The 22934-nt window shown below is 37.8% G+C and overlaps 1 protein-coding gene across 4 annotated transcripts in view; it reads right to left on the reverse strand.

Moving 5' to 3' along the window:
• The window catches only part of VCL (vinculin), a 113715-nt gene that overhangs the window by 43041 nt on the left and 47740 nt on the right, over positions 1 to 22934 (reverse strand). For all 4 annotated transcript variants that reach the window (XM_032839745.1, XM_032839740.1, XM_032839756.1 and 1 more), the window contains exons 3-5: positions 2876 to 3026; positions 2581 to 2689; positions 759 to 881 (exon numbers count right to left, since the gene is read on the reverse strand). In XM_032839745.1, the coding sequence (XP_032695636.1) occupies positions 759 to 881; positions 2581 to 2689; positions 2876 to 3026 (383 nt within the window). The remainder of the gene's footprint in view (positions 1 to 758; positions 882 to 2580; positions 2690 to 2875; positions 3027 to 22934) is intronic.

Genomic DNA, 22934 nt, shown 5'->3' on the forward strand with positions numbered 1-22934 from the left:
CAGCCACCCAATGAGTACAGCTCCTTTTGCTAGCTGAGAGAGAAGCCATGAAGCTCTACCCATTGGGAAGTGGTCCCCTGTGGTACAGACCACCAGCTCTGTAATATAAAGAACAGTTAAATTTCTTTTAGGAAAAACAGTGTTAGCATAACACTGAAAAGGGCTTTGGGTTCACTTCTTTATCCTGTAGTACTCTATAATTTCCATTCCAGCTCCTAATTTCTTTTCATAAAACAAGTAAAAGTGTAAAAATTCCTATGTCCAAGAGGCGCCTGGGTGGCTCAGTCGGTTGAGCATCTGCCTTCGGCTTGGGTCATGATCCCAGCATCCTGGGATCGAGCACCACATCGGGCTCCCTGCTCAGTGAGGGGCCTGCTTCTCCCTCTCCCACTCCCCCTGCTAACGTTCTCTCCATCAAATAAATAAATAAAATCTTTAAAAAAATTTTCATATGTCCAAGACTTAAAGTTTCTAGATATTCCACCTCCCAGCAAAGGGGCCTATTAGAAATTCAGAACAGAGCGAGGCAAAAAGAAAGGCAGCTTCAAACAGAGAACAGGAGCAGGAGAGCACTTCAGGAGACAAATACTGGTTCTTAGCCCATCAGCTGCAGTCATCAGGTAACACCCAATCTATCAGGCCTCATTTTTACCCAGCCTAAAGGACATGAGACTAAGCCATAAAAGAAAATTAATGTCAGAGTTTAGAATACGTTGACTTTTTTTTTTTCTGTAAGATCATGTACAGGCAGGAAATACCGGAAATGAGAACTGGCAGCAACTCTTTCACAGTGTTCATGGAGTTCACCAACATCACTCGGTGCTCCTGGTGAGTCAGTTCCTGCTGCCTCTCATCAATCATCTTGGCCATCTTTGTCATTCCTGAGGCACAAGGAATAAATTGTGCACGGTGAATAGCGAAACGTCCCAGACTCTGGCGTTCGGAGCCTAAATCCGTTATGAATGACTATGAAAATCCACACTGATTGCCCAGATAACTACCACTGAACTGAAGCATTCATGACATAAATGTTCTGGACAGGTCTAACATAATGCAACTTCATTCCTTTCCATTAAAGGTAATTTATGAGATGTAAATCCTAAAAATGACCTCATTTTCACACGTTTGACAGAAATACATTCACAAATACAAAAACATACTGAAAAAATAAGTATATATTTGTAAAAAATAAATAGAAATATTTTCCCTGGTTACCATGCTTACGAGGTTCATGTCACTTATCTGGCCATTGTGCCTACTTGAGAATCTCACGCAAGCCTAGTACTGAGAAGCCAGGGGCTGAAAAAAAATCTTAAGAATTAAAATAATGTGTTTTGTTTTCATCTTTATATTTTTCTGTTCTTTCCAATTTGTCCAAAATAAGCATGCACTATTTTTATAATTAGAAACAAACAAAAATATTATAAAAATGAATATAGTTAGGATAGCAATCCAAAGCAGCTGGTGTTCTGGAATCAGACTGCTCTCCTTTTTGTTTACTTTGGTTATTATTCAAAGGTGCTACGTGATTGTCTAAAGCTTTGGTTTTCAAACTGCTCATAGGATTTCTTTTTTTTTTTTTTTTGCTCATAGGATTTCTTAAGTAGTTTCACAGATCATCAAGGGGTACCAAAGGTTGGTAGACATGGAGGGGTTGCCCCTGCTCCATCCAGAGTACTTCCATTTTTGTCTTTTATATGTTGGGATTCTGCATAAGATTTGATTTGAAGAAATAAACTTCTTTTCCCAATGCTATGGGAAAGTGTAAGGAACACTGCTCTAAAGGCATTTCCTGCTGATCTTCAAGGACGGCTCAGAGAAATTCTTAAAAGGCTTAAGTTTACAGAATGACTATATCGGAACCTCAGAAAAATACTGTTAAGAACTATTTTAAAAGGCTTTTATGAGGTGGTATGTGATCTTTAATACTGAGAAGTTAAACATCTGATGTGTCTTATCGTTGGTCTCAGTCATACTTTGAGAACCTTCCAGGTCACGGTACGTGGCATTCACAGAAAACGCTGGTATCTGTTCATGTATTTTGAACATTCGATCCTGATCCTCAGGTGACTAAACAATGATTTCAAAATGAGATTTAGCCACAACAATTCTTCTTTCCTTCTAGGTCTCATTCTATTATGGAGCCCCAGGCTAGGGCATGAATCCATAATAGTAGGCGGGCTAATTAATGAGCTAAGAGGTCTTTAAGAGCTACAGGCCAGCTGGCAGACAGTGAAGGAATGCTGTATAATGTGGAATGGAGAGGTCAGAATTCAGGGTGGCCTTATGCATTACAGTAATAGAAAAGTATTTCCTACATTCTCCAGCAACATTTGCAATGTCTAGTTTAATTCATTAGGCAGGGCCAGGATTTGTAGAAAGCAGATTCAGCTTTCAGAGACAATGATATCTCCTCAGTAGAAACACAGTGTCAGCTCCAACAACAGAGCAGGGATACCATCAAGGCCCCATGCATCATTACTTATCTTCTGCAAAAAGCAGGGGGGAGACCTCCTTTCACCTTAATCAGACATGGACAAGCCATAAAAAACTGTATTATAAAAACTGGACATGACTGACCTGGTCCAAGATTCTTTGTGTAGGTGACCAAATCTTCCATGGTTTCCACCACCTCTGCCACTGTAAGATATTCCAAAATTCCTTTGCAAACTCTAATAATTTTACGAACCTGAAAATATATTTCAGTTTTTAGTCGAGTGAGTGAACAATAAGTGGAAAACATGCTAATTCAGCTGGGCACCTATTCAACATTTTCACATCCTAAACCATGACCAATCCTCCATTATTACCTTTTAGACTATCTTTAATAAGACTTTTGTCTGGAAAAGGTCTGCATGGGCCTCAGATTGCCTACCTCAGCCTCATCGAAGGTGAGAAGCAGGTCTGATGTACCAGAGAGGATGCCCCTTGACCCATCGATGAGATAATCTCGAGCGGGCACAGAATAAGGATCCGACTGAAGCATCTGGGCTGCCTGCACGAGCTTGGTGCAAGCGTTCTCAACCCTGTGGGGAGGGACATGGAGTTAACTCACTGACAGAACCAAGCAGAAGAATAGGACATACAAATGCAAAGAATGTAAAGGGACACCTTCACTTTTTTTTCAACATGGAAAACAGCCAAGACCAATTTACAATTGGACTTAACTTTTTAGCTCTTAAAATCTATGATTAAGGGCTACACATCCATTCATCCATCCATTCATTCATTTACCTCATTCACTGCACTAAGTCCTTGTTCTTTATTGTATCTTGGCAACAAAAAATGATGACAAAATGTTTTAGACCTTTCACTTTAGGTTGCTATACATCTTTGCAACTCCTTTGTTTTCTTCTTCCTCACCCTATACACATTGCCATTAAAAGACACTACACAAGGTGCCTGGGTGGCTCAGTGGGTTGAGCTGCTGCCTTTGGCTCGGGTCATAATCTCAGGGTCCTGGGATCGGGTCCCGCATTGGGCTCTCTGCTCAGTGGGGAGCCTGCTTCCCTCCCTCTCTCTCTGCCTGCCTCTCTGTCTACTTGTGATCTCTGTCAAATAAACAAATAAAAAATCTTACAAAAAAAAAAAAAAGACACTACACAAAGAATGGAAGTCATTGACAACAGTTTTGGATTTAATATCTGGAACTAATAAGCCAAAGCATTGTGTTAAGTGAAATTTAATAATTGGATAACACAAAGGATTAGGAGGAAACAAAAAGTATGAAGTAATGCATAAATTTCCCATTCATCTAGCTAAATGGATTTGACAAATCCACTGGACTGCTTGAAAACAACCCTGTAAAACTATATTGTTAATTAAAACATCACTAGCATTAATAACTGGACCAGTTATTAATAGTTCAATGTTAATACAGTTTAATAACATAGACAACCCGGTCATATGTAACAATGAATGAATGAATGAATGAATGAATCAGTGAAGAGCAAGACCTCACAGCTAAGGTTTTGGATCAGTATTAAAGGACTGGTTGTTTACTGTTCCTTTTTAATTTTTAAATTAAATTTTTAATTTAATTTTAACTTATAGAATATGTATATTCATATTTATAAGTCAGTGAAAAATCATTTTCTTTCCACTATCTCCTAGGCATTCAAATTCCATCTACTTGCAACCAATGTTATAAGTCTCCTCTGTATTCTTCAAAATGAGACACTTTATGCATACAGAAACAAAAACAGGCTTCTACCTTTTTTAAACAAATAGGATCATACCAGGCATACTCTGCATTCTGCTTTTCCAACTTAATTTAACTCAGAGATATTCTAATAAAAGTACATAAAGAGCCTCTTCATTCTTTAATATAGCAATATAACTAGCCCATAATTTATAAGCCTGCTACATAAATCACCTTGAAAAATGTCATTGTAAAAGGTATGTATCTGTAGGACACAGGCCAGAAAGGAATTGCTGAATTGAAAGTGTAGACACTTACAGTTTTGACAAATGCTGCCATATTGCCCTCCACAGAGATTTACATTCCCCCCACAATGGATGACAGCAGTACCTGCTTCCTCTATCTCAACAACTCGGCATTTAATCAAACTTAAGTTTATCCTCACCAGTATGATAGACCAAAATTGGATCTCCATATAGTTTTTTAATTAAGGTGAAATTCACATAACACACAATTAGTTGCTCTAAAGGGTACATACAACTCAATGGCATTTCGTGTATTCACAATGATGAGCAACTGCCACCTCTCTCTGGGATCAAAACTTGTATCACTTCAGAAATGCACCCTGATCCCACTATGTAATCACTCCCCATTTCCCCCTTTTCCCCCCATCCCCTGGTAACCACTAATCTGCTATCTGTCTCTACGAATTTACTTATTCCGGATATATCATATAAAGGAATCATGTGACTATGTGACTTTCTGTGTCTGGCTTTTTTCACTGAGCATAAATACTTTCAAGGTTCAATCAGGTGATAGCCTGTGTCAGTGGTTTGTTCTTTATCATACCTGAATAATATCTTATTATATGTGCATAGGCAAAAATTTAAAAATTTGCTTATCCATCTATGTATTGATGGACATCTGGGTTATTTCCACCTTTTGGTAAAAATGCTGCTACTAACAGTCATACACAAATTTCCACATGGATTTAGGATTTCATTTCTCTTGGGTATATACCTACAAGTGGAAGTCTATGTTAATTTTTTTTGAGGATGCGCCAACCTGTTTTCCACAGCAACTGCACCACTCTACATTCCCACTGGCTTTGTTGAAGAGTTCCTATTTCTTTACATCTTTGCCAACACCTGTTATTTTTTGGTTTTTAATGTTTGGGGGGTTAAACCCATCCTACTGGGTATGAAGTGATATCTCATTGTGGTTCTGATGTGATTTCTTTACTGACTGTAGCTGTTGAAAAACTTTTCATGTACCTGTGGGCTATTTGTATATCTTCTTTGGAGAAAATATTTATTGAAGTCCTTTGTTCTTTTTTTTTTTTAGATTTTATTTATTTGTCAGAGAGAGAGAGTGCACAAGCAGGCAGAGTGGCAGGAAGAGGCAGAGAGAAAAGCAGGCTCCCTGCTGAGCAGAGAGCCCGATGTGGGACTCGATCCCAGGACCCTGAGACCATGACCTGAGCAGAAGGCAGCAGCTTAACCCACTGAGCCACGCAGGAGCCCCCCTTTGTTCATTTTTTAATTGGGATGTCTGTCCTGTTGAGTTGCTGAATTATTTATATACTCTGAGTATTAAATATTTATTAGATATATAATTTGCAAATATTTTCCCCTATTCTGTATGTGCTTTTTACTCAACATAGGTTTAATTTGCCTTTATTTTATTATTAATGAAGTTAAGAATATTTTTATTTTTTTTAAATTGCAAAATAAAATTACACAAAGACTGTTAGACAATTATGCTCATACCACATACACAACAGACTTCAGAAATGAAATATTAACCAAGTACTTTAGAAGCCCTACCTTAACCAACAGTTCCTTATTTTCCACAACTAATCATTATCCTGATTTTTGTTAGTCTCTTAATTTTTTTGTATACTTCCAGCACCTATGGATCTATACATACCTAAACAATGCATCATTTAGTTTTGTCTATATTAAAGTCTTAAGTAAGTGTAATTACACTGTTATATATGCTTCTGTGACTATTCGTCTTCAATATTACAATTTGAGAACTATAGCTAATATGTCATACACTGTATGGGTATACCATAATTTATTTACCCATTTGACTTCTGTTTATTATGTTTTTTACTGGTGTTTATATCAATAATACTACTATGAGCATTCTTTTTTTTTTTTAAGATTTTATTTATTTATTTGAGAGAGAGCATGAGAGGAGAGAAGGTCAGAGGAAGAAGCAGACTCCCCACAGAGCTGGAAGCCCAATGCGGGACTCGATCCTGGGACTCCAGGATCATGACCTGAGCCGAAGGCAGTTGCTTAACCAACTGAGCCAACCGGGCACCCTTCCTTGAACATTCTTGTACTGGCTTCTGGTGCACACGAACAGCATATCTAGTAGTGGAAAACTGAGTTGCAGAAAATGCCTATATTCAATTCAACCAAGGAAAGCCAAACAGTTTTCCAAAGTGGTTACAGCAGTGTTCACAACTGCTCCACAACCTTACCAACACTTGGCATTGTGAATTTTTAAATTTGCCAACATGGTCATTATGAAATGCTAAATTATTGTGAATTTAATATGCATGTCCCTGTTACTAATGAAAACGTTATGGGTAGTTGTTGTTTTTTTTTTTAATTTTTAGTGTTTATGGTCCCCAAAAGTTTTGACAGGTAGCATTTTTGTTGTCATCCAGCTCTAAATAATTCTCATTATGACATCTTTGACCATGAATTGTTTGGATATTTTAAAATATACTTCAAAACATAAGGAGCTTTTCTAGTTATCTTTTTGCTATTGATTTATCATCACATGCATCATGCCAGAGAATACAGCCTGTAAGATAACAAGGTTATAATGTGTTGAGGCTAGCTTGATGGCTTAACACATGATCAATTTTTAAAAATTTTCTATGTGTGCATGAAAACAAGGACATGCTCCAATTTTTATGTGAAATATTTTACATATTTCATTAGCTCAAGCTTGTTAATTAAAAATGTTCAAATTTTCTATATCCTTGCTGATATTTATTGTCTATTTCATCTATCAATTACTGAGTGATGAAACTTCCTAACAACAGATTAGTCTGTATCTCCTTGTAGTTCTATTTGTTTTATATATATTGAAGATAACTTTTTTTTTTTTTTTAAGATTTTACTGATTTATTTGAGAGCAAAAGCGAGAGAGATCACAGAGGGACAAGGAGAAGGAGACTTGCTGCTGAGTGGAGAACCCAATGCGGGGCTCAATCCCAGGACCCTGAGATCATGATCTGAGGCAAAGGCAGACATTTAACAACTGAGCTACCCATATGCTCCAAGCTAACTTTTTAGGTACATATAAGTTTATAATTATTATATAACCTGACCCTATTTGTCATTATGTAACACCTCTCTATGTCTCCAATAATGTTTGTCGCCTTAATGTCTATTTTGTCTGACATTAACATTCCGAATCTGTTTTCTTGGACTATATTCAATCTCTCTGTCATTATGTTTTAAATATATCTTTTTAAATAACATATAGCTATATTTTTAAACCAGCTTAAGAACTCTTAACTTAATGATTTAGCCCATTTATTTATTTATTTGTTTTTTTAAAGATTTATTTATTTATTTATTTGACAGACAGATATCACAAGGAGGCAGAAAGGCAGTCAGAGAGAGAGAGGGAAGCAGGCTCCCTGCTGAGCAGAGAGCCCGATGCGGGACTCGATCCCAGGACCCTGAGATCATGACCTGAGCTGAAGGCAGCAGCTTAACCCACTGAGCCACCCAGGCACCCTGATTTAGCCCATTTAAATTTATTAATATTACTGATATATTTAGAATTATTTCCCTTTTTTTTCAAGATTTTACATATTTATTTGAGAGAGAGAGAGAGAGAGCAACAGCAGGGGGAGGGGCAGATGGAGAAAGAGAAGCAGACAGGTGCCAGACATGGGGCTCGATCCTAGCACCCCAGGATCATGACCTGAAAAGAAGACAGGCACCAACAGACTGAGTCACCCAGGCACCCTATCCTTTTATTTTTTTTAGAATTTTTTTACTTTTATTATTAGAGAGAGAGTGGGAAGGGTAGAGGGACAGGGAAAGAGAGAATCCTAAGCAGGCTCCATACTCAGCACAGACCCTGACTTGGGGCTCGATCCCACAACCCTGAGATCATGATCTGAGTGGAAATCAAGAGTCAGACACTTAACCAACTGAGCCACCCAGATGCCCCTAGAATTATTTTCATATCTTATTACTTATTTTCCATGTAGCCTGTAATTTTAACTTATTTTTTTTCCCTTTTTCTTATCTTTTTTTTCGGGGCGGTTGGGGGGGAGATTGCTAGTTTTTTCTACCTTTTTCTTACTCCCTGTACTAATTGTGAAGGTTACACACTCTGTTCTTTTTGAGGTTACCCTAAATATTTTAGCATGCATACTTGGTGTGTTAAAAATCTAAAATAAAAACTGTCCTCTTCACACAGTTAGCAGTTCATCAGTCTCATAAAAATCTAAAATGAGTCAATATTTTTACCTCCTTCCCAAACAAAGAATGATCTTAGGATATTTAATTCCCAATCATCCTTATCCTGAGCTTTTTGCTATTGTTTTCAAATTTTGCTTGATGTTTACATTGTTTCCATGTATAAAATGTTTTATCTTTCATTTTAAATGCTTAAATCTTACTAGATATTACATTGTTATACTATATAGGTCAAAGTTTATTTATATTTACCAACAAAGTGTCCCATATTTTGGCTAATCATTCCCTCTTGTATCTCAGGCTTTACATCTAGAATCATCTGATTCTGTCCAGATTACATTCTTTAGAATTTCCTCTACTAAGAGAATGATGGTGATAACATGTAAATATTTTTGTTTGAAAATGGATACTTCGGGGACGCCTGGGTGGCTCAGTTGGTTAAGCAGCTGCCTTCGGCTCAGGTCATGATCCCAGGGTCCTGGGATCGAGTCCCACATCGGGCTCCTTGCTTGGCGGGGAGCCTGCTTCTCCCTCTGCCTCTGCCTGCCATTCTCTCTGCCTGTGCTCGCTCTCTCTCTCTCTCTCTGACAAATAAATAAATAAAATCTTTAAAAAAAAAAAAAAGAAAAAGAAAATGGATACTTCGTCCTCTACTTCAAAGACTATTTCAGTAGTACAGATTTCTAGGTTGACAGCTGTTGTATTGCACATTGAAGGTATTATTTCTCTAACATAACAAAAGAAGCAGAAAAAGATATGATGACAGAAGCAGAGGTAAGAGCTTAAGCAGCTTCTAGAAGCTGGAAAAGGCAAAGAAACAGGTACTCTGGAATCACCAGAAGAAACACAACACTACTAACCCATTTTGGACTTCTGAACTCCAGAACTGGAAGACAAAACATTTGTGTTGTGTTTGATACAACAATGACATGACACTGGCCTCCAACTGTAATTTGCCAGGCATACAAATAAGCATGAAAACATCACCCACAATGAAAAGAAAAAACAATAATTTGAAAACAATCCAGAAATGACACACATGACAGAATTAATAGATAAGAACATTAAAACCATTATTAAAACTGTATTCCATATGTTCAAAAGGTAAAGCAAAGTTTGAGTATATTATTTTTTTAAAGATTTTTATTTATTTGACACAGAGAGAGATCACAAGTAGGCAGAGAGAGGGGAAGCAGGCTTCCCACTGAGCAGAAAGCCCAATGTGGGACTCGATCCCAGGACCCTGAGATCATGACCTGAGCCGAAGGCAGAGGCTCAACCCACTGAGCCACCTAGGTGTCCCAAATTTGAGTATATTAAATAAATGAAAGATTAAAAAAAAACAAGCCTCAAACAGAACAACTGGAAATGTGTCTCAGATACAAAAATGCACTCAATAAATTACTAGCAGATAAGATACTGCATGAAAAAAAGATTAGTGAAATTCAAATCATAGCAATTAAAATTATTCAAAATGAAGCAGGGAGAAAAAAAGACTTAAAAAAAATGAATAGATCGTCATTGAGCTGTAGTACAACTTGAAGCAGCCTAATATATTTGCAATTTGAGTCCCCAGAAGAGAAGAAGGAGGAGACAGAAAATAATATTTGAAAAAATGATGGCCAAAATTTGTCTATATTTAATGACCACTATAAAGCCCCAGGTCCAAGAAGCTCAATAAACCCCAAGCACATAAAATATGAAGAGAACTACAACAGGGCACATAAATTGCTTAAAGGCACATAAACAAAACTGCTTAAAACCAAGATTAAAGAAAAAATATTAGGGTGCCTGTGCAGCTCAGTGGGTTAAGCCTCTGCCTTCAGCTCAGGTCATGATCTCAGGGTCCTGGGATCGAGTCCCACATCGGGCTCTCTGCTCGGTGGGGAGCCTGCTTGCCTCTCTGCCTGCCTTTCTGTCTACTTGTGAATTCTTTCTCTGTCAAATAAATAAATGAAATCTTAGAAAAAAAGAAAAGAAAAATATTAAAAGTAGCAGGAGAAAAATGACACTTTAAACACAGAGGAAGAAAGAATAACAGACTTCTCATTGGAAACAAAGCAAGCCATAGGGCAGTGAAGCACTGAAAGAAAAAAACAAACCTGTCCACCTCAAAATCTATACTCCCAAAAATAAACATTCCAAAAATTAAGGTAAAATATAGACTTTTTCAGATATGTAAAAGCTGAAAGAATTAATCAGCAGCAAACCTGAACTATAGGATAGGTTAAAGGAATTCTTCAGGAAGAAGGAAATTATACCATCTGGAAACTTGGATTTACAGGGGGGAAAAATGACCACTAACAAACAACAACTATATGAGTAACTATATGAGTAAACATAAAAAAATTCTTACTATTTAAATATGTTTAAAATACAACTGACTACACAAGAACCTTTTAAAAAATGAAGTTTAAAAAAGTAAAGTTGATTCAGCTGGCTAGATTCACAGGAAGGACTGGCCTGGCCAATGATTATGCCAGATGTTTTCCATAAATCAAATGAACCACAATTACATGGAAACATATTTAAGACAGGTATACAATGCACAATATGGCAGAAAATACATGCTGTGCAACTAGTTAAATTTATGATTAAAAATGTTTCTGGAATTTAAGAAACAAATGAGCAAGGGGGAAGAAAGAGCAAGACAAGCCAAGAAGAGTCTTAACTGCTGAGAACAAACTGATGGTAATTACCAGGAGGTGGGGGTGGGAGGATATGAAATAGCTGATGGAGATTAAGGTGTACTCTTGCTGTGATGGGCACCAGGGGTCGTATGAATGTGTTGAATTACTATTATTGTACACCTGAAACTAATATAACACTATATTTTTTTTTTAAGAAGATTTTATTTATTTATTTGGGAGAGAGAGCACAGATGGAAAGGGAGAAGCAGACTTCCCACTGAGCCAGGACCTGATGTGGGACTCTAAGATCATGATCTTAAGATCATGGCCTGAGGACCTTAAGATCATGGCCTGAGCCAAAGGCAGATGCTTAATGACTAAGCTATCAAGGTGCCCCATAACACTATATGTTAACTATACTGAAATTAAAATAAAATAAATAAAAATTTATAAATGAAAAGTTTAAAATATTCAAAAGAATATTTTTATATTATTATAAATTATAATTTATGTGATATTATTTATATAATATTAAAGGAATATTCAAAAGAATATTTCAAAAGATCTTTAGGGATGGCCAACCATTCACTGAAGACCATTAGTTGAAAGAGCACTGACATCTTGCTTCAAGATTTTTTATATCACGCCTGCCAATTAAAACACCTCTCTATCTCCCCTCTTCTGCTTGTCTAACCACTACTTATTATCTTAGATTCTGCCTTTAAATGACTCTTCCTTCAGGAAACCATCCCAAATCTACAAGTACCTCTCCTACATACTCCCACGAGATTTATCACACCCTCTCAGTTTACTCTATTTTCCGAAAGACTCTAAGTTCAGCAAGGCCAAGAACCTTGTCTATCTTGTTCATTAACGTATTCACAAAGCAGAATGCCTGACACATAACAAATGTCCCATAGATATTTGTTGAATGAATGAATAAATGAATTTTCATCCAGTACAGGCCCGTAAAGATCATTAATTTTAAAAAGTCACAAAACTTATTTTATTTCCAGGTACCATGAATGCTGATCAAATTAAAGCAAACAAACCTAAGAATCACAGAATACAATGGTTGTGCTACACTTGCTTGCAAGGATCCAGTGACTGCATAAGTGTTTCAAACGTGGAAAAAAACAAAAACCCATCACGGAGAAAAGAAACAGAAAAAAAAAAAAGATGAAATCGAAAAGCTCTGCAGGAATCAATTTGATTCTCCACTAATGGTTCCCTTGTGTGGTAAAATGATAGGGCTAAAACAGACACTGTACCATTTTTTCTACAATAAGACATCTGATCTGTACATTAAAATTTAATGGCATTCATAAAAGCCAAACAAATCCCACCATGACTAACCGGTGGTTAGAAACAGATATGAGTCTGTTTTTGTCTGCTGAAAATGAGGTTTTATTAAAACATTCAAGCTGCCTTCTTCTTAAAGTGATCTTCTACTTTTTAAGACAAATCTAAATTTTTTAAAAAACATTTTAAAGAAAGACAGTAGGGAAAAGTTCTGTTTCCTAAATAATTATGTATCTTGACTATGTCCTAATAATATTGATTTAGACACTTTAAATCAATCAACTACCAGTTGATTGTTGAAAGACAAGTTGAAAGCTTCTCTCTGCCTTTAAGTCTTCCACTTAAATTAACAGAAAATTCTTATGCTTTAGATCAGTGGACCAATGACAGCCCCACAGGACCCAAGAGATGTTCACTCATAAGCCACTAATCCATTCTTTCCAGGATTACATATGATTTAACTTGATATAATTTAAGATATATATATATATATACACACAAAACCCCCTAGCTACTCAGTCCCATGTGATTTCAATTATCACTAATCAAGGAGATTAAGCTTATGGTGAATTTTTAATTAAAGAAATATAAGAGAAAAACAGATCCAGATATTACAGAGATTGATTGCCATTAGTCATTTTGCAGGTTCTACTAGACCGCATCCAATCTTAAATTCTTTTAGTTGCTTTCATTCATGTATTTGTTCTTCTAACTATTGAGGACCTGCTATGAATCCTAGGAACACAAGGTATTTTTAAGTCCCTACCTTCAGAAGGTCACCACCTCAGGAGGAGAAGACATACAGGTAAACAAAAATGCCTCAGTATTTAGAAGGACATCGAGCACATGCCAAGGGGACATAAGAGTGGAAAGGGTCATTTTCACATGAGAGATTAGGAAAGTGGTGATGGAGAAGATGCAGACATCACTCCTGTCTCAGAAGCTCAGGTCTACTCACAGAGATGATCCTCTGCACAGCGTCTCTCTGCATTGTTTTTCCAATGGAACAATATTCTCTATCTCACACACACACACACACACATACACACACACACGTAGTCCTTTCTGTGAAAAATAACATGCATTTGTCATAGACCTGGTTTGACTAGAGAGGGCAGTCTACTCTCACAAAGTGCGGGGAACCCATCCACTCTGAAGCCACACAACCTCTGTCTGCTCCCCCAAAAATCACCTAGCAGGGGCGACTTGGTGGCTCAGTCGTTAAACGTCTGCCTTCCGCGCAGGTCACGATCCCAGGGTCCTGGGATCTAGCCCCGCACTGGGTTCCCTGCTCTGCAGAAAGCCTGCTTTTCCCTCTTCTACTCCCCTTGTTTGTGTTTTCTCTTGCTGTGTCTCTCTCTGTCAAATGAATAAATAAAAATCTTTAAAAATCACCTAGCAAATCCCAGCTCACTGCTTTAGCAAAGGGAAGAAGAGAGAACTTTGGAACAAAATAATGTAAAGGAAACAGTGCACTGGGCCTAATTAGACACATATTGCTCCATAATATAAACTGAAAAGCTCTCTAAAACATCAACAAATTAAACGTCTACCCACTGGGGAAAAAAAAAAAATGTTAGGGGTGGGGGGAAAAAAACCTATGAAAATCCCTGTTTAAATAAAATCTGAATTTAATCAGTATAGCCATTTAGGCTATACACACTGTCACACATAAACACACACACACACACGGAAGCATGCATGCATTCTGTTTGCTAAAAACTGAAATGCTGTGAAACAGAACACCTAAAAATTTGATTTCACGGAAGTCGGATTACCCTGGAGCACACCCAAGGAAGCAGGTGTTAACATTTTGGACCTGTGCTTTCACAAGAGAGAGTTGGTCAGGCCACACTCACATCAATCTCACAAAACAACATTTGGAAGGCAGGAAGGAAAGAGGTGAAAGAAGGAGATCATGATCAACTGGCGGGTGAGGCTCCCCCCCACCCCGCCCCCATGGCCACTGCACTCAGCGCCTCCATCACCGCAATTTCCCACCAGGCTGGCCTTGGCAAAATTATTTGGCAGGCAAAATTGCCTGTCAAGGCTATTCCCGCTCTTATCTTAATCCTTGCTGAGACTTCCTTTCCTTCCCATCTGTGTAGGGTTTCTCAAAGGTCAAGATAGACCCAGATCACTTCCAAGTCTAAGAAGCCTATCATATTTCAAAATTAAGAAATGCAAAATCAGGGCCATAAAAATGGTGGTACACTTAAGTGTTTACATCTAATAATTTTAATTGCATGATAAACACCTTTTTTAAGGATTTTATTTATTTATTGGGGGGGGGTAGAGGAGGAGGAAAAGGAAGAGGGAAAGAATCCCAAGCGGACTCCATGGTGAGCCCAGAGCCCAAGACGCAGGGCTTGATCTCATGATCTAGAGATCATGACCTGAGCCGAGACTAAGAGTCAGATGCTTAACCAACCAAGCCACCCAGGTGCCCCAAACATTCTTTTAAGAATCCCTCTTTTAGGGGCACCTAGGTAGCTCAGTGGGTTAAAGCCTCTGCCTTTGGTTCAGGTCATGATCCCAGGGTCCTGGGATCGAGCACTGTATCGGGCTCTCTGCTCAGCGGGGAGCCTGCTTCCCCCATCTCTCTGCCTGCTTCTTGGCCTACTTGTGATCTCTCTCTCTCTTGGTCAAATCAATAAATAAAATCTTTTAAATAAATAAGTAAATAAATAATCCCTCTTTGGGGGCATAAAAGTAGCCAGTCCATTAAGTGTCAGCCTAAGGCTCAATTCATGATCCCAGGGTCCTGGAGTCAAGCCCCCCTCCCCGGGGCTCCCTGCTCAGCAGAACCTGCTTCTCCCTCTCCCTCTGCCTGCCGCTCTGCCTACTTGTGCTCTATCTCTCTGTCAAGTTTAAAAAACAAAACAAAACAAAACAAAACCTTTAAGACTCCCTCTTTTTCTCTATGACTACATATGTGGTATCATTTGAAAATAATATTACAGTCCAGACCTGAGCCCGAGAGAGAGGCCAGGGTATGGGGTCAGGGTCAGGCCCTCAATTCTCTCTGTTTTCCCATATTTAGAGCCTAGCCTCAGTTGAACATATGATAAGTGAAAATGACTGCTGAGGCCTTGAAAATTCTCCCTTCACCAGGCATTTAAGCATTTAAATCATTAACCTGAGGAATGAGCTCCTGTGAAATTTTAGGCATCGGCAACTGACAGTTCAGCCTATTTCTAGCGTCCCTCCTATAGGAAGTCCCACCTCTATAAGTAATTCACTTCATCCTCAGATCTTATTGTACATATACACAGGATTGAAAAGTAATAATAAAAATAATGGATGTGAATGGGATGCCCAGGTGGCTCAGTCGGTTGGTCAAGCATCCAACCCTTGGCTTTAGCTCAGATTATGATCTCAGGGTCCTTGGATGAAGCCCTACAGCAGGCTCCACACTCAGCAGGGTGTCTGCTTGAGGATTCTCTCTCTCCCTCTCTCCCTGCCCCTATCCTCACTCACACACTCTCTCTCTCTCTAAAATAAATAAATTCATCTTTTAAAAAAATAATAGATGTTAAGATTACAAAAGTCTCGGGAAGATGTGTGAAAATAAACAATTCTTCTATATACTCGCCACCTGGCACAAACTTTACTTCGAAACCTCAAAAGTAGAATCATCCCATGGCATCCCAGGACTAGGACTAGCCAATATGCTTTGGTCCTGGTGTTGCCATTTTGAGAAAGGTCAAGCATCCTCAGCCATTAGTCATCTAGAAACCTGAGTGAAGGCCACAAGAATAGAGTTTTTAGGAGGGAGTTGGGAACACTGAGTACAATGACAAACTTTAATCCAGTTCAAGTAGAAAGTACATGGTAGCAATTCACCCACATGTACACTGTGATAACAGCAAACAGGCTGTTCCAGCCCCATGCTCCCAGATTTACAGATCCTCCAGGCCCCCATCCACCAATTACTCCTGGCCTTTTCTTCACTCAGTGACAGTATAGGACACTGCATGTATACACCCAAAACTAAAATTAGAAACCACAATGAGTCATATTTAAAACATTCAAAGCCTTTTAAGAGCCACACCAATCTCTCTTTGCTGAACATGTACACTGAGATACCAAAGCTAAAAGATACACAGAAATACCAGTGGCTCACTAAATTTTTTTCTTTCAGATGAGAGTAGGAGAGTAGGTGACCAGTTTTTTTTTTTTTTTTTTTTTTTTTTTTTTTAAGATTTATCTATTTGACAGACAGAGATCACAAGTAGGCAGAGAGGCAGGCAGAGAGAGGGAGAGGAGGAAGCAGGCTCCCTGCCGAGCAGAGAGCCCGACGCGGGGCTCGATCCCAGGACCCTGGGACCAGGACCAGAGCCGAAGGCAGAGGCTTTAACCCACTGAGCCACCCAGGCGCCCCTAGGTGACCAGTTTTAACTAGTCTTTAAACAAAACAGGATTCTGCCAGAGCCGAAAGATTAACTGAAGAGGAAGTGGCTTGTTGGAAAGGAAGGTTAAGAGTGTCACTAATGCCCAAACCACATGCTCTCTTCATTCTTGGTATGCCGCTTATTTGAAAGGTAGAGTATGAGTCACGCCCTTTGAATTCTTTAAAGCCTGAATGATTAGTAATAGTCTTTTTCCTTACTTCCTTCATGCCGTGTTCAAATCTGGTGTCTGTGAAGGGAGAGGAGATTTGAGCCTGCAAGATTCAGGCAAGAGCGGAGCACCTGGGTGGCTCAGTGGATTAAAGCCTCTGCCTTCGGCTCAGGTCATGATCCCAGGGTCCTGGGATCGAGCCCCGCCTCCGGCTCTCTGCTCCGCGGGGAGCCTGCTTCCTCCTCTCTCTCTCTCTGCCTGCCTCTCTGACTACTTGTGATCTCTGTCAAATAACTAAATAAAATCTTAAAAAAAAAAAAAAAAGATTCAGGCAAGAGTTCTGCTACCTCTAGATCCATTGGCTCCTACGGTCCTATGGTCCTTCCTCCCTACCTTGCTGGTAGGATTACAGCAGAAACAGAAGACTGCAGAAGCAAGTGCGTCTTACAGATACTAGTAGGTTTTTAATGTATCTTAAAGCTATTGTGATGAATAAAACAAAATTTTATTTTAAAACATTATAAAATCACTGCATCTTTCATTCTTATCCATTTTTAAACAAATGGTAATAAAAATCTCACTATTATTATTTGAAGGTCCTTATGCTAAAAAAAAAAAAGTTGATAATCACTGTTCTACAGCAGAATGTAACAAATGAGTTAGGAGTATAAATATCTAAATACAAAATGGAATGGCTATTCCATTCCAAAACAACTACCAAGAACTAAGATATGGTTTACAAAAAATTGGAGCTACAAGTCAACAGTAGACTAACATCAATCAACAGTTATTCTTTAAAAACGGCAATAAATGGGTGCCTGGGTGACTCAGTCAGTTGAGTGTCCGACTCTTGATTTCAGCTCAGATCTTGATCTCAGTCAAGGTCATGGGATCGCGCCACATAGGCCTCCATGCTCAGCTGGGAATCTGCTAGAGATTCTCTTTCTTCCTCTCCCTTTGCCCCATCCCCTGCTCAAGCACACGAACATGCTCATCCTCTCTCTAATAAGTATATAAATCTTTTTTTAAAAAGTGTAACAGGGTGCCTGGGTGACTCAGTTGGTTGGGCCACTGCCTTCAGCTCAGGTCAGAGTCCCCGGATCGAGTCCTGCATCGGGCTCCCGGTTCTGCAGGGAATCTGCTTGTCCCTCTGACCTTCTCCCCTCTCATGCTTTCTCTCACTCTCTCTCGCTCAAATAAATGAATAAAATCTTTTAAAAAAGGGGGGGGTAACAAATAACAAAATACTTGACAGAATTTAGGACCCAGGAGAATCATAACCTTGTAACCACTTACTACTAACAATATTGCTTTGAGATATATAAAGCTAAAGCTGATAATTATGAGAAAAACTGACATGCCTACAATTACTGTAGGAGATTTCAACATACTTCATCATAGACTGATAGTTCAAACAGACAAAACAGTAAGGCAATAAAATTTTGATTGGTAATATTTAGGGGCTCCTGGCTGACTCAGTCAGTAGAGTGTGCAACTCTTGATCTCAGGGTTGTGAGCTCAAGTCAACTCCATGCTGGGTGTAGAGATTACTTAAAAATAAAATCTTAAAACAATTATAATAATAATGTTTATATGTTGACTTAATGCAAGCAAAAATGAATATACTTTCTTTTCAAGTAAACATAGCACACTTAGCAAAACTGACATATATCACAAAAGAATTTCCAAGAATTGATATTTTATCAATCATGTTTTGGGCACAATGCAATTAAATTAGAAATAGGGCAATAAAAAGATAGTAAAAAGAATTTTGAAAATTTTAAAACGCACTCCTAAATAAAGCATATCATTAAAGATGAGATCACAACCAAATCACATCTGTTAAAGTTTCTAGAGCTGGAAAATTCACAATCCCATCTACAACTGCATCAAAAAGAATAACAAACCTAAGAATAAATTTAACCAAGGAGGTGAAAGACCTATATATTGAAAACAACAAACCATTAATGAAATAAATTTAAGACACAAATAAACAGGTATCCCACATTCATGGCTTAGAAGAATTAATATCATTAAAATATCCATCCTACACAAAGTAATATACAGATTCAATGCAATCCCTCTCTAAATTTCAGTGGCATTTTTCACAGAAATAGAACAATCCTAAAATTTGTATGGAACCAAAAAAGATCCCGAATAGACAAAACAATCTTGAGAAATAAGAACAAAGCTGGAGGCATGACACTCCCTGATTTCAAACTATGTCACAAAGCTATAGTAATTAAAACAGTATGGTATTGGCTTAAAAACAGACACATAAATCAATGGAACAGAGAGTTCAGAATAAACCCACATATGTATGGTCAACTAATTTAAGGCAAAGAAGTAAAGAATATACAATGGTGAAAGGACAGTCTCTTCAATAAATAGTGTTGGTAAAACTGGACAGCCACATGCAAAAGAATAAAAGCGGACCTCTACCTTTTTTTCTTTTTTTAAGTAGGCTCCATGTGCAGCACAGAGCCCAATGCAGGGCTTGAACTCCCAACCTCAAGATCAAGACCTGAGCTGAGACCAAGAATCAGATGCTTAACCAAGCAAACCACCCAGGTGCCCCAAAACTAGACCCTTATCTTCCATCACTCACAAAAATTAACTCAAAACGGACTCAAGACTTGAATATAAAACCTGAAACCATGACATTCTTAGAAGTCAACATAAGTGGTAAGCTCCTTGGCACAGGTCTTCATGATTTTTCTAATCTAACAACAAAAGCAAAAGCAACAAAAGCAAAAACTACATCATACTAAAAATCTTTTACACAGCAAAGAAAGCCATCAACAGAATGAAAAGGCAACCTAGTGAACAGGAGAAAATATTTGTAAATTGTATATCTGATAAGGGGCTAGTATCCAAAATACATAAAGAACTCCTACAACTCAAGAGCAAAAAACCCCAATCAATCCAATTTAAAAATGGGCAGAAGATATGAAAGGACATTTTTCCAAAGAAGACATACAAACCGCCAACAGGCACATGAAAAAGTGCCCTATATCACTAATCATCAGGAAAATGCAAATCAAAACCACAATGGATATCCCCTTACACTAGTCAGAATGGCTATTATCAAAAAGACTAGAAATAACAAGTGTTGAAGAGGATGTGGAGAAAAGGGAACTCTTGTACACTGTTGGTGGGAATTCAAACTGGTGCAGCCACTATGGAAAACAGTATGGAGGTTTCTCAAAAAATTAAAAATAGAAATATCGTATGATCCAGCAATTCTGCTTCTCAGTATTTACACAAAGGAAATGAAAACACTAACTTGAGAAGATATATGCACCCTTATGTTCACTGCAACATTACTTATTAGAATAGCCAAGATATGGAAACATCTTAAGAGTCTATCTATGGATAAATGGATAAAGAAACTGCTATATATAATTAAATATTATTTGGCCATAAAAAAAGAAAAAACCTTGCTACTGTATCATGACCTCAAGAGCGTATGGTAAGTGAAATAAGACAAAGAAAGACAAATACCATATCACCTCTCTTATATGTGAAATCAATCAAATAAATATATGGATGGATAAATGGTTGGATGGATGGATGGATGGATGACCAACCAACCAAGCTCACAGATACAGAGAAGAGACTGGTAGTTGCCAGAGGCAAGGGTTGGGGGGTGAGAGAAATGGATAAACTGTTTTTGTCCTTTTCTTTAGTTTAAGTACACTGAATAATAATACAACATACCAGTAGCTGCTTCCAAACTTGTAGTACAACTTAGAATAAAATTAAGAGCCTAAAATATATTTATTTTAAAAAAGAAAGCTTGAACATAAAGACATATTGAAAATAAGGTATTTAAATAATAAACAATATGAAATGAATAAGTCATGGGAATAAAAGGTATAGCATAGGAAATATAGTCAATGGTGTTGTATGGTGATAGATGGTAGCTACACTTGTAAGCACAGCACAATGTATAAACTTGTCAAATCTCTTACGTTGTACACCTGAAACTAATATAACATTGTGTGTCAACTCTATTTCAATTAAAAAACAAATAAAAAATAAAGTTAAAGTAATTAATATGAAAGAATTTAATGAAATAAATCATACAGGGAAAATAATAAAATATAAATCTCTAGAAGAGCAATAAGAAAAAAGGCAGAAATAAATAATACTGAACAAAAAAGGTGATATAACTAGAAATGTTACAGATGAAAATAACAGTAAGTCACTATGAACTTCATACTAATAAATTTGTGAGCTTAGATGAACAGATAACTTTTTAGAAAAGTATCAGATTAACAAAGTTGACTCAAAATGAATTTAAGACTGGAATTACATAAAGAAAAAAAAAAAAGGGACACTGAATGAGTAATCAAGTTTCTTCTACCAAAAGATACTAGACCCAGGGTTTTATATGCAAGTTTGGCCAAACTTTCAAAAAACAAATAGTGTTTATTTTCTGTAAACTGTTTCCAAAACTAGAAAAAGATCCTATTTTATGAAGTTAAAATAACCTTGACACCACAACTGGATGAGAATAAACCAAGAAAATTATAGATCAAGATATTTCATGGACAAAGAAGCAATATCCTTTTAAATATTAGCAAAATAATTGAATTTAGCACTGTATTTTCTTTTTTAAAATCACAACCAAGTAGGTTTATCCTAGAAACACAAAGATGGTTCACCATCACAAAATCTATATTCAGGGATGCCTGGGTGGCTCAGTTGATTAAGCATCTGCCTCTGGCTCAGTTCATGATCCCGGAGTTCTGGGATCAAGTCCCACATCGGGCTCCTTGCTCATCGGGGAGCCCGCTTCTTCCTCTGCCTACCTCTCTCTCTCTCTCTCTGACAAATAAAGACAGAAATCTTTAAAAAAAAAATCTATATTCATGAGTAGACTGGTCTGTCTCATAAAGGATAAAAAGTACATTATCATCTCAATAGGTACAGAAAGAGCTTTAAGGGGCACCTGGGTGGCTCAGTGGGTTAAGCCTCTGCCTTCGGCTCAGGTCATGATCTCAGGGTCCTGGGATCGAGCCCCACATCGGCCTTTCTTGTCAGCGGGGAGCCTACTTCCTCCTCTCTCTCTGCCTGCCTCTCTGCCTACTTGTGATCTTTCTGTATCAAATAAATAAATAAAATCTTAAAAAAAAAAAAAGAAAGAAAGAAAGAGCTTTAAATAAAAACAAGCAATCATATTTTGTTTTGCTTTTTTTTAAAAGACCTTACCATAGGAGACAAAAAAAAAAAAAAACTGGGGGAAAATGTTCTCTGAGAAAAGTTTAAAAAAGCAATTACTTTATTTGAAGAAAAGGACTGAGAAAGATTGAGAAGCTAAGGAAGGAAACTAATAATCACCAAACGTCTTTTTTTTTTCCAGGTACTTTCACATACATTATCTCACTCACTTAAGCCTCACAAAAACTATTAGCCCATAAGAAGTCCTTGTAATGAAGTGAGAAAGAGTCTTAGCATACTGGAATGAGCGTAGCATGGGAGTCAGGCCAGAGTTTGAATCCTGCCTCTACCATTGACGTACTGGGAGACTTTGCAACAAGTTCCTGAGTTTCCCTGGGTCTTAGCTTCCTCAACTATAAGATGAGGTGAATTAAGGATACAACTTAAAGTACCCAGTTCATAAAAGGTATTCAGGAAATGGAGCTATTTTTATAAGGCTCTTTTGCTGTACTAAAGAAAGAATAATAAAGATTTTAAACAGATGTGGGGAAAAAATTTTAATCTTGAGGGGCACCTGGGTGGCCCAGTGGGTTAAAGCCTCTGCCTTCGGCTCACATCACGATCACAGGGTCCTGAGATCAAGCCCCGCATGGAACTCTCTGCTCGGCT

The sequence above is a fragment of the Lontra canadensis genome, unplaced genomic scaffold (genome assembly GCF_010015895.1).
Source record: "Lontra canadensis isolate GAN:19392208 unplaced genomic scaffold, GSC_riverotter_1.0 scaffold3, whole genome shotgun sequence".
Taxonomy (NCBI): Eukaryota; Metazoa; Chordata; class Mammalia; order Carnivora; family Mustelidae; genus Lontra; species Lontra canadensis.